Genomic DNA, 16,384 nt, shown 5'->3' with positions numbered 1-16,384 from the left:
TACAAATTATCTTGACACATCACAGTGCGTGTAATGCACCACTGCATTCCTAGCTTCAAGATGGCGGGCTCACCAGATCCAGTGACTCGCCCAGCACATCCTCCAGGAACCGAGAAATGTTCTGCTTCACTTGCTGCACCCGCTCGGCCTTTGGATCGTCCTTTTCAAAGCCTGGAGCCAAACATTTGAGAAAGTACTTATTAATATTAATAACATACCCTTGTCCATGTACTAAAAATCTTCCAACTATAAACAATATGTTTTCTAATGGCATACGTTATAAAAGCTATGAATCTATCAATAACAGACACAGGCATCCTCGGGCAGGTGCATGAATGCATGTAGGTAACATGGACGCATCTGTAAATCATCTTTGTGAACTATATAGAGCTACAATATTACTCAGCATCATGGTGCTCACTTTCAAAGGCCAGGTGCAGACGCTTGCTGAAGCCGATTAAGATTTCCTTGAGCCTCGCGCGAAACGAAAGCATGACCTCTCCATCTGCTGACATATAATAGGAAACCCCCTTGACTAATTATGATTGAGCGTCTAACACCACGTACACTGCGCAGAGAGATTTCAGAGCTTCTGGAAATGTTAACTCATTGCAAATGAAATTACAATCAGAGTAAAGAAAAGAAAACCAGTTTTTATCTATTTATAAATGTCCCTTTTCCTTAGGTTATATGTGTATATTAAAATGCAAACACAAAGAAATCATGTTTCTGAAATATTAAATTAGTAATCACGGCAAAAAAGAAATAAATAAATAAACTAACAACATACAAGAAACACTAGCGAAACTGTTGGAGAGTCCCTGTGGAGACTTCTTGTCGAGTGCATGGCGAAGCTCGTTCAGCAAAGAGTCGAACTTGATCCTGAACTTATATTCCTCGGCTTTGCGCGCACTGTCAAACGCTTTCTGGTGGAAACCTGCAACCAACAAACATCAGCCGGTAAGAAGATCGTCACCGTGTCACCGTAACCCCTGAGTTAAGATAATCACGAGGAGTGCAAAAAGTGCAAACACGTGAGTGGCGTACGCGCTGCATTTCTAATTACAGGTCAAGGACATTTTCGCTGAGCACATTAGTAACCCAGCCCAAAGCCAGGCAGGCGAGTTCCACCAAATTCTTACTATTTCCAATGTCCCCGAAGGACATAGTTGATTGGATTTGTCAAGGATTGAGACACGTGCGTGTCAATGCGCGTTGTGAAATGAGATGGTGCTGATAAAATTTGACAGAGAAATCAGTGACACAAAGACCACTGCTAACCGACATGCCCGCTACACACAAGTGGACATAACGGCCTGTATAAAGGTTGGGGTTGCTGGACAAGTTGTCTGTACAGGTAAGACTATGGTGCACCTTGGGCACAGGGGAGCAGGACAGTACTGAGAGGACGAAGAGCATACAGTTCGGTCATTCGTGTCAATGGCAGATCGATGAGCACGGTAGTGATATTTAACAATAAAACTCCTGTTAAGTTTTCATACGTTGAATATGGCAAAGGAATGAAATTTCTTGCTTCGACGACGACTTACAAGTGAGTGTGTGATCACTTGGGAATTTACGAGTGTCGAAATAGAAACTGATGCAGCGATGACTGGAGGTCTGGAAAACATGATGCATTAGTTCCACAATGTGCGACCGTACAGAAGTATGCAGCCTAGAACCAAGGGCCCTAGTGTTTTTCAGCCAACATGAAGTGAGACAATCGTTCATGGTGGGCTAGAAAAGCTAAAACATAAACTCCCGCTGTCAACAAACAAGGATACTCAAATCAAACGCAATGCTACAGAAAGGTCTACCGATGTCATTCGTTGTACCAGCCAACAGTGTAGTCCCGGAGAAAATTATAACAGTCTGATAGGGGAGTGAACACTTCTCACTAGTGTCTTCTCTACTACGAGCACATCGGTGAACCGCTGAGCTTGTGGCGCCCGGTAATGTCGTGGTTAAAACACTGCTGGCGACACTGCAGTGAAAACTTGGGTTTAGTCCTCGTCTCTTCACACTCTCTGTGTGACACCTGTTCGTTGGGATGGCCGTCGGGGATTTTTCTGCGAAATCCCCTCTATGTGAAAGATGCTTGGCTTTAAGGGAACAAACTTCATGCTGACAGTGAACAGCGTTCACATTCTAGCCTCCTCACTTTCCCCCCTCCATCCGATCCTACGCCACTGACACACAGAGTAGGGGGAAGGGAGAAGGAAAAAGGAGACGCAACTCCACCTACAGAAAGAACCAGAAAACTACCACTTACTCCAACATTCCAGTTTTCCAGTGTCTTGTACAGCACCAACCCGTACCTGGTTGCGGTGACTAAAACCCCAGTCGCTCATCACTCTCGTCCACTAAAGGTCGTAACCTTTCATGACCTCAGCTCATGCTCACGGTTACTTCGAGTGAACATTAACAAAGAAATCATGACAAACCTCGGCCGAGGTGCCCTCCTGACGCCAGCAGCGCTTGGTCCGTCCGCCCTGTCGCCTTCTGGCGAGGGCGGCAAATCACGAGCAGGAAGCGTGCGGCCGGCACATCAAACAGATTACTCACTTTACAAACAAAAGCAATTGCACATCGAAACGTGTGTGAACCCGAGATAGCCCTGGTCTTGCTCAGAAAGCGTCATTCAGCACAGCAGCTCTCGAGCAAGATGCCAAATAATTATTTCTTTTCCTGATTTATCCCCATTACACAAGGCATGAAGACTCCCGGCATGCATCAGAGTCGTGAGTTCAAGCTACCTAGCTCCAAGTCGCACATAGTCACCCTACAACTGGTCGCGGCGCTCCTGCCGTCCCCTCTGACCCTTCACGTCCAGCTACCTGGACTTGTGACGACCGCCTCAACCTCTGTCCTTTCTGACTGCAAACAACCCGAGGAAGGTGGACGGGTGTTGAGGAGGAGGGAGTGTCAAGCGATAGAGAAGGGAGAAGAGGAGACTAGAGAATGTGTGGTAAGAGGGATGGAGAGATGGATGACAGGGCTGGAAGGAGGTGATGCTGGATGTGAATGTTGAGAAAATGTTTTTTTTGGTTTTTTTTTAATCGTAAAATCCTCTAGACCAGGGGGCCACCAAACTTTTTGACACTGGCAACTACTTCAAGGGTGCTGGTAATACGAGGAACTACTTGTTTGATACAAACTTAGTAACATTCACGATAGCATAGATACCCCACATAGATGTCCATGCGGGCGATCAGGTGCCCTCGGGCACCGCGTTGGCTACCCCTGCGCTAGACGGATCTCAGATACACAATCTGTTTCAACACAAGCACCGTTCGATGCTGCCTATGATTTTTTAAGCTCCGAGTACACTCAACCGGCTCCGAGAAGCCAAAAACTACACTGTATTCACACATCCAAATGACATGGTGTTGACATCGACTAGTGTACTCGCTGTAGTCAACATCCATGAACTACTTAGTGAAGGTGTCATCTGTGGGTGTGCGCGAAGCACTGGTCAAATATTCATCCTCAACCGTTTGTACACCAGACCCCCAAAACTAATGGTATTCCAGATGGCAGCCACTACCTCCAATACCTGTTTTGGCTATAATTCTCAATCGCATTAATTATGATCGGTTGGTGTATTAACTAATTGGTGTGTAGTTACTGTTCTTGATGAAAGACACGCATGCCACCTTTATTCCAATATCAGATAAAGTTCTCAAAATATAATTTCCGAAAAGAATAATTGTAGCATAGTCTAAGGGACTCACTGTCAAACACCACAAACTGATAATCCCGTTTGACAAGTTCTGTTAGTATCGCTGTAGCTCCAGACCATGTCTATGGTTGTTCCCAGGCCCAGTCTCACTATATAACACACAAAGGCCATCGCTTTAAAACTGTTGGAAGCTGACAGCTCAGGGAGGAGACCAGGCCGAGGGCTTGACAAGACAGGGTTGATAATCTGTGTATACAGTGTTGCTGGCAGTGTTTGCGGTCTTGTAAAAGCCAGTGTAGACTAGCTTGCTGGGCCTCTGTGTTTGGCTAGTGCTGCAGGAATCTGTGCAAGCTATGTCAGGGTTAGGGCGTTTAAAGAGGGAATGAGCCTCATTCTGGTGCTGGGAATATGTGCTCGGCATCGTCCTGACGAATGAATCAGAGAGAAAGAATGAACGAATATAATGCTAGTTATTACTCTGCACTGAGTCACCAACTGAAGTTTTTATCACGGTGATCTCGTCCAGGCCAACATGGAACGAAAAATTGAAAAGTTACCTGTAGGAGATGAAAACCAAACTACGGACACGCACGCAGAGACAGATTGGGTAGTTTAATTTATCTCTTGTTTATTCTTTAGGAAGGTTGTAGGTAACGACATGCACTCCATACAAAGAGGAAAATGTAAAGAATAAACACTTAAAATCTCCATGGTAACTCAAACCACCAACCCGCAAACCTAATATGTGCCTACAAAATGCTTACCTCTTTTAGGTCTCATTTTATATTACATCCCACTCCACGAATTCAGAACATTCTATATTTTCTTTTTCGATTCTCACCTGACTGCGTGCAAAGGTAAATGTATGACATCAGAGCCTAACATGACATCGAAGATACATCAGTGATAAGCTTACCTGCGTCATCTATCTACCTCACAGAAGTGCATTCACTCGCATATGCCACAAATGCCTTCACCTTTTGTCTCTCGAGCTTTGTGATTGCTCTTGTATATCTCGGTCTCCTTGGATAGGGGCTTAAGAAAATCCGGAGTCCGACTTCTTTGATGTGAGGAGGATGAAGACGATGAAAGCAAGTTCAAGGTCTCCACAGAACCTGCCCGGGTGGACCCCAGCCGTCTGTTGCTGGTGCTGATGGCGGGGGTTCGGACGCTAGTGCTTTGTGGAGGCAGTTCTGAAACAAAATCAGGGTCGGAAATGTGTGAAACAGCATCAGAATTCAGAAATAAGTCTAACTCCTATGCCATCCACTCTCCCCTCCAAAAAGGTCAGCAAAACTGGTAAGTTTTCACTACGGTTGGACTATATGTAATAGTAATGACAGCCATAGAAAACCTCGTGTTAAGCACTTGTTAAATGTCTTTCATCAAAAATAGTACTACTATACCAAGTGTGTGAAACATTATATTTTCAGGCCATGATACCCACTAAAAGTTTCTGCTGATAAAAAAAAAATGAGAAGAAAAAAAGAAAAGACATTGCTGTGGATTGTAATGATAAGGACAACGAAGACAAGAAATACTGAAACTATTTCTTAGTCCTCAGTTCCATCAAACACTGATTTCCGACATCCTCGTTCATTCATATCAGTCTGTTGCACAGGGCCAGGTGCAGTAAGATAGGCAATATGACACAGAGACTACAGGTGTTACACGTACCAAACAGTCGTGTTGCGAAAGAACCACCCCTTCTCTTTAGCACTTAGGTGGCTATAATATCCTACCTTTACACCGATTATAAATACCTTATCTGTTCAAGGGCAGATAAATAAGTCTCCGATACCACGTCTCTCTTTAAAAGATAGTGGAAAGGGATAGGAAGCAACAGAAAATAGCAGTGGTTAATTACTGTATATGCGACGAGTGAGAAAATGTTGTAGAAGCGAGATACATGAAGATGACATAAGCTGATGTCATAATACTGACCACAAGCCGGGTGCACAGCTAACAACTAAAAGTTTTAAAAGCATTTTAGCCAGCGCGACTGTGCACTCGGCCATAGTTCTCCACCCTCGTCATCACACTAGTTTCTGTCACATAAATCTGAACAATTCTGTCACCGACCTGCACAAAATTTCACGCTGGTGACTACGTAGGAACTTTTTTTTTAACGAGGATCATCACTGTCCACTGAAAATTGTTTAAAGTTTTTCAGTTTAAACATGGCTCTCTCTACAGGCCCTATCCTGCACATATGCTAATCTAACTGTAATGAAAAGCCTGAGAGCAGACTACTTGACAGGGTCGCCAACCACCCCATGCAGCAACCAGCACAGACACACCACAACAAGCTGTGTTGTATTCATGTCCCCCCTCTGGCGCTGTTAAAAATAGTGGCAACTGGCAAGTTCTCTATTGCCACAAACATCAAAGACACCAACACCTGTCATACTGAGACAAAGCGACTGGTGATGTTGTCTACTTGTCTACACGTTTTTGTGAGAAAATTCACATGGACAAAATTGTTAGCTTACTTTTCACACTACACATTCCATGTCTTCCCAACCACCGATTTATTTGCAGGACGTCAGCAGTGGGTAAGAATGTCACCTGCCTCTCAGGCCTGTAGGCAGGTGGTGATCAGAGATACATGTCCTAAGTTTACCTGTGTGTAATGTGTGATGAATGGCCGATAACATACCGAATGTACGTGCCGTCGCCATGATTCATATGAGTAAAACAAATGTTGGTCACAAGATACAGGTCTCTGTAATCGTGTTATCACTGATGTAGTACAATATGACCTGCCTTTGACCTCACACAAGCTCTAGGTCTCGTCTTTTTTTTTAATGTTTTCAGAAAAGACTCTTTAAACAAAATGAACACTTCTGAGAAATCATGTTATACCTGCAAAAATATTTGTATAACTCAACAGCTTGCCCGGCTATGACCGAGATTAAGGTAATATCTATTTCATTCAATGATAGCAAACAATTTGGGGACACCCTGAGAGTGACACTGGAATCCACGCAATAATACCGAAAAAATCCAGTTTTACTTGATGATGATCTTTATAAACTTTTTTTGTAAAAAATAAACTTACTTAAGGAAAGGTCACTTTCACAGTGTCAACTACATTTTATATCAAATATTAATTTAAAAGGGTCAAATTACAAAATTAAAATGTTAGTCATGTGTGTCCTGTTACTGTAGTTGTGTAGGTCATTAGGAGGAACAGATGATAGCAAAGAAAAGAGAAAGAAAATCGCATCCTTGAAACAAACTCATTTGAATTCTTGAGGAAATAAGAATCAACCGGAGACATTTCCGAGAAATGTTCTGCGATATGAATATTTGCACTAAACGAATATTAATGTCGAAAGATTACTTTTGTTTCTCCGATAGATTATGTCCCTGTTGAGCACAAGTTCACGTCGCTCGATTAGCTCCCCTGAACTATCCATTGTCCGAACACAACAAGGACCCTACACAAGTGATCACACATCGTTCCCCGTTTTGATTCTTCTGTTCGCATTTAAATCCTACTGCCTCTGATAAGCTGGTAATGACGATACATGTTAATGATGAAAGAGAAATTAGCTGAGCGCTGTTCTCAAAAACTCAGTCGCTCACCTTCAAACACACACACGCACACAGACAGTGGGAGAGAGACTTGTTGGCTTTGGAAGGGAAAGTACTTCCACCTCGCGGTGATTTCGTACTGTAGGTAGGGAGGGATTTGAGCGATGCGAGAGAGGCTTCGAAACTGCTGAGATATTTTGTAAGGCCAGTGGACGGTAAGGTCAGAAGTACGTGACCTCCTTTTTTTTCTTTCTTGTGTCTAGCCTGGCCTCTCTTTGGGCTCTGGTTGTTGTTGTTGAATACTTTGTAAGTAAACATGTAAACACTTGTCGAAACATACTTGTCCATCCATCATTGTGAATTACTTCCGCACTTATGTAATTAACATTTGAAGATTTTTCAAGATGAAATAATATTTATTTAAAATCAGATGAAAATGCAACTCTAATTTGCACTACATATGATGCAACGATAGTAATATGTAATAAGAGTGTTAACATATAATGAAGACAGATAAATGATAAAGTTTACAACACTATAAAACACTGAAGGATTTACATAGCAGAACCTTAATGGAATTTAATTAGTTTTAAGAAAAGTGCCTTTAATCAAAGTGATTTATTTCACATGCCAAGGTGTGTTGACATTTTTAGGTTACCATCAGATGCATCAAGGAGAGCTTTGCAGTAAAGCGCTTGAAAAAAGAATAATTGGTCCTGGAAATCAGCTTTAGGTAAACAAAGACTGTATTATTTAAACACAGCAATGGCTGCTGTTTGTTGTAGTTGTGTTAGGGGAATAGGGTGTCAATAATTGTTAGCAAAAAGCAATTTCCTTGTGAACAAAACATTATCTGATTATCTCATTATCTGATAAGCTACTTTCAAAATACGATTTCTGACTAACACGGAACGTAGGAATACAGAAAGCTCAACTGTGACTACAATGTTACATCACTAAGACACAGTAAGGAGGCGCCCTCTGCCTGCACTGGAAGTCAGCAGCTACTGGCCTTTGTGCTGACTGCGCGGTCTGTGAAATCTGTAGACGCCTCTGTGTAGTCTATTATGCTCCCCCCTTGCCTTTTGAGGCAGAAGTGGGCGGATAACATCCCCTGGAGACTTGGCGCGAGGGAATCTGACTTATTAACGAGCGTTAGACGCTCCGTCGCCAGTGACAACGTCCTCCGGCGTCAGACACACAGACAAGCGGATTACTGAGAAAGCACGCTGGCAGGCAGCTAAAGAGACAAACATCTTGCGGCCATTTGAGTACAACGATCACGTCAGAAAGATGAATAAGGACAAGTAACAAATGACGTCACACACACGTAATTAGCATTACGCCATCGGGGGAGAAAACCCTCGTTATAGTTAAAACACTCGGCAAAAGCATATTAAGCAACGTGTTTTGCCACCCGCCATGGCATGTTTTGTACGAGGAATAAGGGAAAAACGACATAACCAACAAATGAAACTCGAAAGTGTTTATGCCTGACCTCGCCTTAATGCTTTGGCATCTGACAGCTTTACAACGTGTCCCGCGTTTGGCGTCTTCTGTTTACCTGTGCTTCCGAACAGAGATGAAAGTTGACAGCTCACCTTGATGCCTCATTATCCAGAGCACGGACGCTTACGGCAAACACCCAAAGACTGGGTAAACTGCCAGCCTGCATGTTAAGTATTCGCCAACAGTTGCCTATTACCCTCTTCAAACAGTTCAAAGTGAAAAATTCTAAAATTACTTTGGAAACCTTTTTTTTTTTTTGTGTACAGCACCTTCCTAGCTAAACACTCCTTACGCACACACAGAGGATTTCTTTTACTTTTAAAAAATATCATGAATGAATTCCTAGGTCGGGTGTATTTCCGCGTTTCATTATGGTACAATATAATGTAAAAGAAAAGAACAACAAAATGCGGCTGGCAAACAAAATCAATATTGATTTCTCTAACCCATAGTACAACTGTTGATATTACACTAATGTTTAAATTAACAAGAAAAGCTCCCACAGGTGAGTGAGTACTGCTGCCAAGCGAATCTCGACAAACTCGTCTTTTTTATGGGCGATACGAGACTGCTTGTAGACAACAACAAACCCCCAACAAAAACAAAGAAATAAATAAAATTATGTGGTTCTCCATAAAATCTTTGTCAACGACGTAAATAACGAAAGTAAGACCTGTTTCCAAAAACATTTTTGGCGTCGTAAGCTGAGCAGTTCTTTCTGGGGAAAATGTTTTAAATTTGTTTTCCAATAGTTTTAGTAAAAGCTGTTTTGATAAACATTCTAGTGAAACTGTTGTTGTTTGTGTGGCACGACCTTCAGTCGTCAGCAGTGACCATTAACATTTTTTTTCTCCACACGATGTGGTCTTCTCAACTAATCATCAAGAATATAAAGACCTCTACTGGACAGCTAAATCGAAGTCTGTCTGAGCTTACGACTTCTGTTGACAGGCAGCCAGGTGATTAGACAGGTAAGTGGTTCGGGCATTCAAGTACACACATCTCCTGTCGACGCCCTGGGGCTAAAACCTCGACAAACAGACTCAAACTTTGATAGTTAACGCTTCGGGCATTGGATGCCTCCACTTTCTATTGGCTGTGCAGCCACAAAAGTCTCCTTCAAAAACCCGTGGTTTTATTCAAGTTCGACTAAAATTCAGACAGCTTAGTACACGGTATCCCCACACACATACAATACAATACAACTTTATTAATCCGCAAGGGCAATTACAGGTATGATGACACGCCAGCACACTAGAGGGAAGATTATGTAAGAGATTAAAGAGAAAAGATTCTGGCGACACACAAACACATGTGCACACACACCCACTCATATAGTAACAGCAATATTCCTACAACACAAGCCTACACACATTATCCCGCACAGACAGTGCTGAGTACAACAGCATCAAGACGTGAAATCTTTTGTGTCGACCTCCTTTTGTGTAATTTCTAGGTCATCCGAATATTCCCGCTCTTTCCTAGAAAAAGAACGCAAAGGTAATTATACGAAACCAGTCAGAATTCACCAGTAAGACCGAGGCTAGGTCACACGTGCCCTTTGGCTGACCCACAAACCACTGCGAGGCTGTTCAAGCGTCATTCCGCGTGTAAAGCGGTTTAGTTTGAAAGTGCTCTCGTGAGACCCTCGTTCGGTATTTCAGACGTTCATTTTCATTTGCTAAAAATGCCGAAAGGTGGAAAACGGCGAAGGCATCATAAGGCCCTTTCAGAGGCGAAAAGACTGAAGAGACTTTGTGTTGCTGCGGGTGTTACTAGCGACCCTGCACAAGGAACCTCGACAGCAAAGATAGAAACCTCCAGCGCTGACCATGCCGGTCATCAGGGTCAGGAGTGGTTCCTTGCAGAACTGAATACTCTCTCCGAGTGTTTGAGCGGATTGAAATGTCCTCGCTGCACAGAACCAACGCTTTCATTTAGTCTTTGCGACGGCGAGCATTGTGGCTTTGCTTCGAAGTTTGCGCTGAGGTGCAGCAGTTGTCCCTATGAAAATCGTTGCATGTCTTCACCACGTGACCCAGCGAGCGACAGCGCAAGTGATGACTACGAGGTGAACAAAAAAATGACAGCTTTCAATCGCATCGCTGGAGGAAACCGTGATGTGCTGAGTACTTTCGGCAAAGTGATGGGGATACCCGGCATGACATCACAAAAGAAGTAAATATCATGGTCATTAATTTTGTATTCACGTCTTGTCTGAAGCCATAACAACATAAATTTGTCATCGTCAGCTCTTTTGTTCCGTTACCTGCAAACATTTCTGTGATTTGCAAGTAGTTATAAAATGAGATTTGTTACACACGAAACATTTGACTTTAGACCCCAGATGACTGTCGCCATAATGAAAATAAATCTTGTCTGTTGCTGCTGATCCAATTTGTCCTAACATACTATTTTCTCTTTGTGACGACGGGGTGGTTGTTTTACCATTCAATCACAAACTTGTATTAATGGACTGCTTGCAGACTTTTTTTAGTTAGCTACAAGAACGAGGCTGATGTGCACAAAGCTTGTAGTTTAATCACATTCGCCAAGACTAACAGCGAGAACTCTCGGCAGACAGTCATCAGTCCACGTGTAAACATCCATGGTTTAATGTAGTTTTGTAAAACAATTTCACTGATATACTTTCTGTTGTACGGGAGGACAGCCAAAGTTAGGTGCTAACGAGTATGAAATGTCAGAAATAAATGTTTCACTATGGCCTGTGGTGAATCGTGAGTAAAACAGTTTGTGTTCTGCATATTTATTTTCACGGCAGGTGACTGTGTGTACACACGTGTGTGTGTGTGTCTCTACTCATGAAAAACTTCTCGTGTGCGTATTTTAACATCGGAGTAGAAGCTGTCTCTATTACTAATGAGTCCTTGTAGATGACTGGTCGCAGATAGTGCATCTGGCCACGTATGCATGTAGACCAGAGAAGGGGTTTAAACGGGTGTAGCGCTGATCAGGGTGAATATCAGGGAAAAATTTGTATGCATGGGAGCCCGGAGAAGCTCTCCAGCCTGGCGGATCATTGAGCGGGTGCGGTCTGTGACTTTCGTAGTTGACATCATAAACGCATCTATACTCTCTGACAAATCCTTTCTCCAGCCCCCTTGTTTATTTCCTTATTTTCTTTGTCTCCCATACCGCTAGTAACCACGCAAACACACCAAGGTGAGAGATCACTGCCTCACACTGAGTTACTTGACTACAATAGGGTCAAATACCTAACACTGAGACAATGACTGGCTAATCAAGCAGGTGACTCCTCGGAGATGACAGCTCGATGTAAGGAAAGAACGATGTGACGATAGGAATCAGAAGTCAGCCTTCCTTTACCTTCACTAAAAAGCCATCGAGTTTTCCACCGCTTCTAAAAATAGCAGCGGGTTTTCCCGATGCCAGACACGGAAAGCTAATAGCGGCCGACTGGAGCTATGTGCATGAGGAATCCGAATAGACCGTAGGAGCGCCTAAGTCTCGACTAACACTCCGCGAATAACAGGTAAACGGAGTTGTCCTCATTCCATTTACATGCATACGGGGCCTGGTCCAGCGGTCACCTGAGTCAAAAAGGAAACCTTTGTTGGCGGGGAGGTGCCGCAGCATGCGCAACTCTCATTATTCTCGCATTCAGGGGGCTGTACCGAGCGGCGCGGGGCATAACACATCACTGACGAGGGCACATGGCGCTGCGATTCCCTTCAGTCAAACGATCGAAAGAGAACAATCATATGATCCTCCATGATGGTCACATGCCATCAGTTCTTTACAAGACCTCTAATTAGTGTCCTCAGTGCACATGTGTGTGTGTTTATGGGGTGTGAACGGCTTGTCTATTATCTCAACGCTTGGAGTTTGCTTCATCATGGAGCCGGACTATTTGTCACGTTTTTATCGGGCTGCCCGTCAACCCTTCTCCATGTTTACCCCGGATGCATTTAAATGGCAGACTGCCGATTCTGCTGTTTTTCCAGTAAGTAGGTGATGTGTGCTGTCTGCCCAACTCAAACATCCTATATCCTGCCTGCTGAACAAGGTTAAATATATATACTTATTACAATTCATGGTCTACATTACACTTAGCGATACACAGAATGAAACCTTCACTGTTTTACTTTTCTCTTGCTGTGAGTTTGCATTATGCTTCTGTGTCCATAGCACAGTTCTCATAAAACGAGACTTGTCAGCTGCAAAGGCTTTGGTATAAAAGTTTACTCAACTTTAAATTTACTGCATCCAATATTAATCAACTTGAAGACTGTTATATTTTTATGAGGGTTGTAACGATACAGTTTTGACCAGTATATTATTTATCGGTCGTAACTATTGACCAGCCACAGTTACACTCACCCACCCCCTACAAGTGCACGCATTTGACACTAAACTATATTCCAGTAGTAGTGGTCACGTGGACGGGTTACAACTATTATCATGCAAGGTCCCACGTCTTACAAGCAGCAACATTCTCATTCCAGTTGCGCGGCTTACGAGCCCGACTGATGTACATCTGCAGCTGGACTGCAGGGGGTGGAGGCGGTGTAGTAGGGTGAGGGGATGAGTATCGACAGCCATGTTTGTCATTCTCACCGGCGCCCTCCAAGCACACCTGTTGACATGAGAACGCGTCGTTCTTTTCCCCCTACAACTGCAGGTGTCTGCGAGGTCCACCTGTAGGAGAAGAGCGGCTGGCCATCTCATGCATGAGTGAACAGGAATGTAGCTGCAGGTAGCCGGCATCACCAGTGCAAATAATGATAATAATGAATAAACGCAAATGTAAAGCTTCTGGATATTTCAAGTGTCATATAACTCCATCCATCGGCTTTAAGTTAGCCTGTTCTCAGAATAGCTTCCACAGACCCTTGAACCTCAACAATTACACAGCATACTGTATGCAATGAACTTTTGTGTGACCTGACTTTCCTTGTCACAATGTTACCCTGCATGTCTCTTTGACAAGTAAACTTGTCAGTCTACAAGGCACTCCCTTCAGAGAATTGTTTTGCACAGCTTTATGTCTCTCCCCCACCCTCATCTCTCTCTCTCACACACTCAAACATGCTCGCACAAAAAGCAGAAGATTTACTTGTTCCAAAGCATCTTAACACTGAAAGATCGCCCATACATGTCTCAAAGTCAGCGCTTCGTCAAGAAGACACGAGCTGTGGGCAATAAGTGTCATTCGATCCACAAGCTGCATCTGCACCAACAGCAGAAGGTCAAGAACAAGTACTCATCCCATCCTCTCCCCCTCCCTTTCTTATTCCCTCCTCTCTCCAGCACCTTGTGGGGTCACTGCGCATTTGTCATCAGCCACGTGACACATAACTACATCACTACACTAGCGGCCCCTACTTCACTCGTCGACCTGCATTTCTACTTTGTCATTGCATGGACAGCGTGTTTAACGGATTTTTTTTTTTTTAAAGAGGGTTTGGGTACGAGCCAAGTAGAAGTGTGCCGCGTAAACCGTACCTTGGCGGGCATACACTTCAGCGACCACAAAATACATTGTATCCAGCGGAGAACTCGTCCAACTCAATGTCTACAGCCCTGTTTTCCTCCTGTCCCCTCTCCCCTCACATGTGCTGCGCATTTCACGATACTTCAAAAACCAGCTAAGCAGCTGCTGCACTTTATCGTATTTCTGTAAATTTTCAAGCAAACTTCGAGACGGCTGTCACTAATTAACTAAAAGACCCGTATTTTAAAATATTATCATCAGTACTTCTTCCAGGTGTTTTTGCTTGCGGAGATCAGCTGATGTAGGAGCTGAACTGTATTTAGTACCAGTCAGTAGACTTGGAAGGGATGAAGAGGGGGGTTCGTATTTCACAGGATTAATTAAAACTGTCTCTTAAGAATTCCCTTGGGCTGCTATTTACTGAAATGTGACCTGCAAGAGAGCATGCCAAATTACAGGCAAAACATGGTAATTGGTCCAGTCTGAGCACGAAAGTAGAGGTGGATTGATTCCAGTCCTCGGTGTGCATTGATTATTTTCCCTTACTAACAATCCGTGTACGTGTAAGTGTATTTCTTCAATATTTTTTTTTTTTACTCTCACATGTTATCTACATTTTTTTTTATTAAACTTCTTGTTTGCTCCGTTCATTTCGTCTTTTTTGTGGTCTACGATCATTAAAGGTTCGACAGGTACCTCGTGTCTCGTCTCTGGCTGAGGGAGTGGGTGTGTGTTCGTGCCGGCTGTGTGAACATGCATCCGGCGACACTGGGGGTGATACTCGACAGTTATAATATCAATACAGTTTAATATTAAAAGGACAGATCCAGCCTATCATATAATATACCCTTTTTTGAAAAAAAAAAAGGACAGCAGCAACCAGGGATTGTATTCATGAAGCAAGGGCAAGCTGTTACTAATGGCCAATCAAGGAAAAGTACTTTTGTCTTAGTAGACACGACGCAGTTTCCAGACAACGGGGAGACTGTTTTATGTTGCTTTATCCACAAGAATCTTTGCAACATTTTTAGTAGTATGGTCCCATGAGCAATGGCAATGACACCCTCGTTTTATGGAGACGGACTCAGCATATAATGTGTAATGTCTACAAAGGCAATGAGAAGAGGGTTTAAAAAATGCACCCAAGTGAAAGGCTTTATAACTGCCTCGAGGCTACCTTAAAACTGGACAGATATAACCTGAAACCTAGGAATATACATTTAGAGCTCTCCTTAAAAGGAATCCGCCTTCAAAACCGGACTAGAGTTAAGTCAGACATTAAAATACCAATTAAATACTCAAATACGCAATAATACCCGCAGGTGGTACTGGAAAACAAAGATACTGACGAATAACAAACTGCCTTCTCGAAATGAAAAGACAGTTGTTCTTTCATTTGCCTTCCAATAGCTGAGGAACCCGATACTACTGCACGCAATAGCTCTCCCGAAGCTGAATATGGCAATCCTCTCTAAATAAAAAAACGACGACAGGTATGATGTAAAAAAAACGACTCACAAAACAAATTTTGCTGCAAAAACATGGTTTGCAATTTAAGTGCAAACCGGTTTATGGTAAAGAGCATCTATTTTTCTCCTTTGTGAACAACATAACAAACAAAATGCTAAGGTTAGAATGCATACTTTTAATGCAACAAAAGTACTTGTATTAATTACAAAAAAAGGTGGGAAACGGCCGGTCTGAATGAAAAACAATGAGAGTTAGCCAAACAGCCCAGAGAGCTCCTGCGAAGAAAGCCTTTCACCAAACGGATTCCTTAACAGTTCTAAGGAAACAAACAGCGATGTTCGTACATCTTCCATGTTGTTAGTTCAAAGGGCAAAGTAAAAGTCGACAAAATGCAGCGACTGGCTACACTGGATGGTCGAGACTGGAAGATTCAACCTACTTGTATCACAAAGGACATCCGTTGTTGTGCGATGTTTGCACACGTGACCGACATCTCGTGCTCCAATCAGAACCCTTGTTTTGAGGCGCTCAGAATGTTCTCGATAACCAGTACACAGAAGCAGACTTGGAAAAGAACAGTAGAGAGCGAGGCAAGGGACATTGGAGCCACCTGGGTCCAACTGAAGGGGACTGCCCAAAACCTGGTCCGTTGGCGAGGTGTTGTTGGGGCTCTATGCTGCTCCTCAGAGGAGCAACAAGGAACAAAC

At 43.2% G+C, this 16,384-nt stretch overlaps 1 protein-coding gene across 8 annotated transcripts in view; it reads right to left on the bottom strand.

Moving 5' to 3' along the window:
- The window catches only part of LOC112563549 (titin homolog), a 54,977-nt gene that overhangs the window by 15,923 nt on the left and 22,670 nt on the right, over nucleotides 1-16,384 (bottom strand). For 6 of the 8 annotated variants that reach the window (XM_025237596.1, XM_025237614.1, XM_025237631.1 and 3 more), the window contains 4 exons: nucleotides 4,660-4,875; nucleotides 791-937; nucleotides 422-508; nucleotides 74-171 (listed from right to left, as the gene is read on the bottom strand). In XM_025237596.1, the coding sequence (XP_025093381.1) occupies nucleotides 74-171; nucleotides 422-508; nucleotides 791-937; nucleotides 4,660-4,875 (548 nt within the window). Of the gene's footprint in view, nucleotides 1-73; nucleotides 172-421; nucleotides 509-790; nucleotides 938-4,446; nucleotides 4,530-4,659; nucleotides 4,876-16,384 lie in introns of those variants that run through there. The other 2 variants (XM_025237604.1, XM_025237658.1) reach the window with 2 other exon arrangements.

The sequence above is a fragment of the Pomacea canaliculata genome, linkage group LG1 (genome assembly GCF_003073045.1).
Source record: "Pomacea canaliculata isolate SZHN2017 linkage group LG1, ASM307304v1, whole genome shotgun sequence".
Taxonomy (NCBI): domain Eukaryota; kingdom Metazoa; phylum Mollusca; class Gastropoda; order Architaenioglossa; family Ampullariidae; genus Pomacea; species Pomacea canaliculata.
This window is presented reverse-complemented; position numbering and strand designations above follow the sequence as displayed.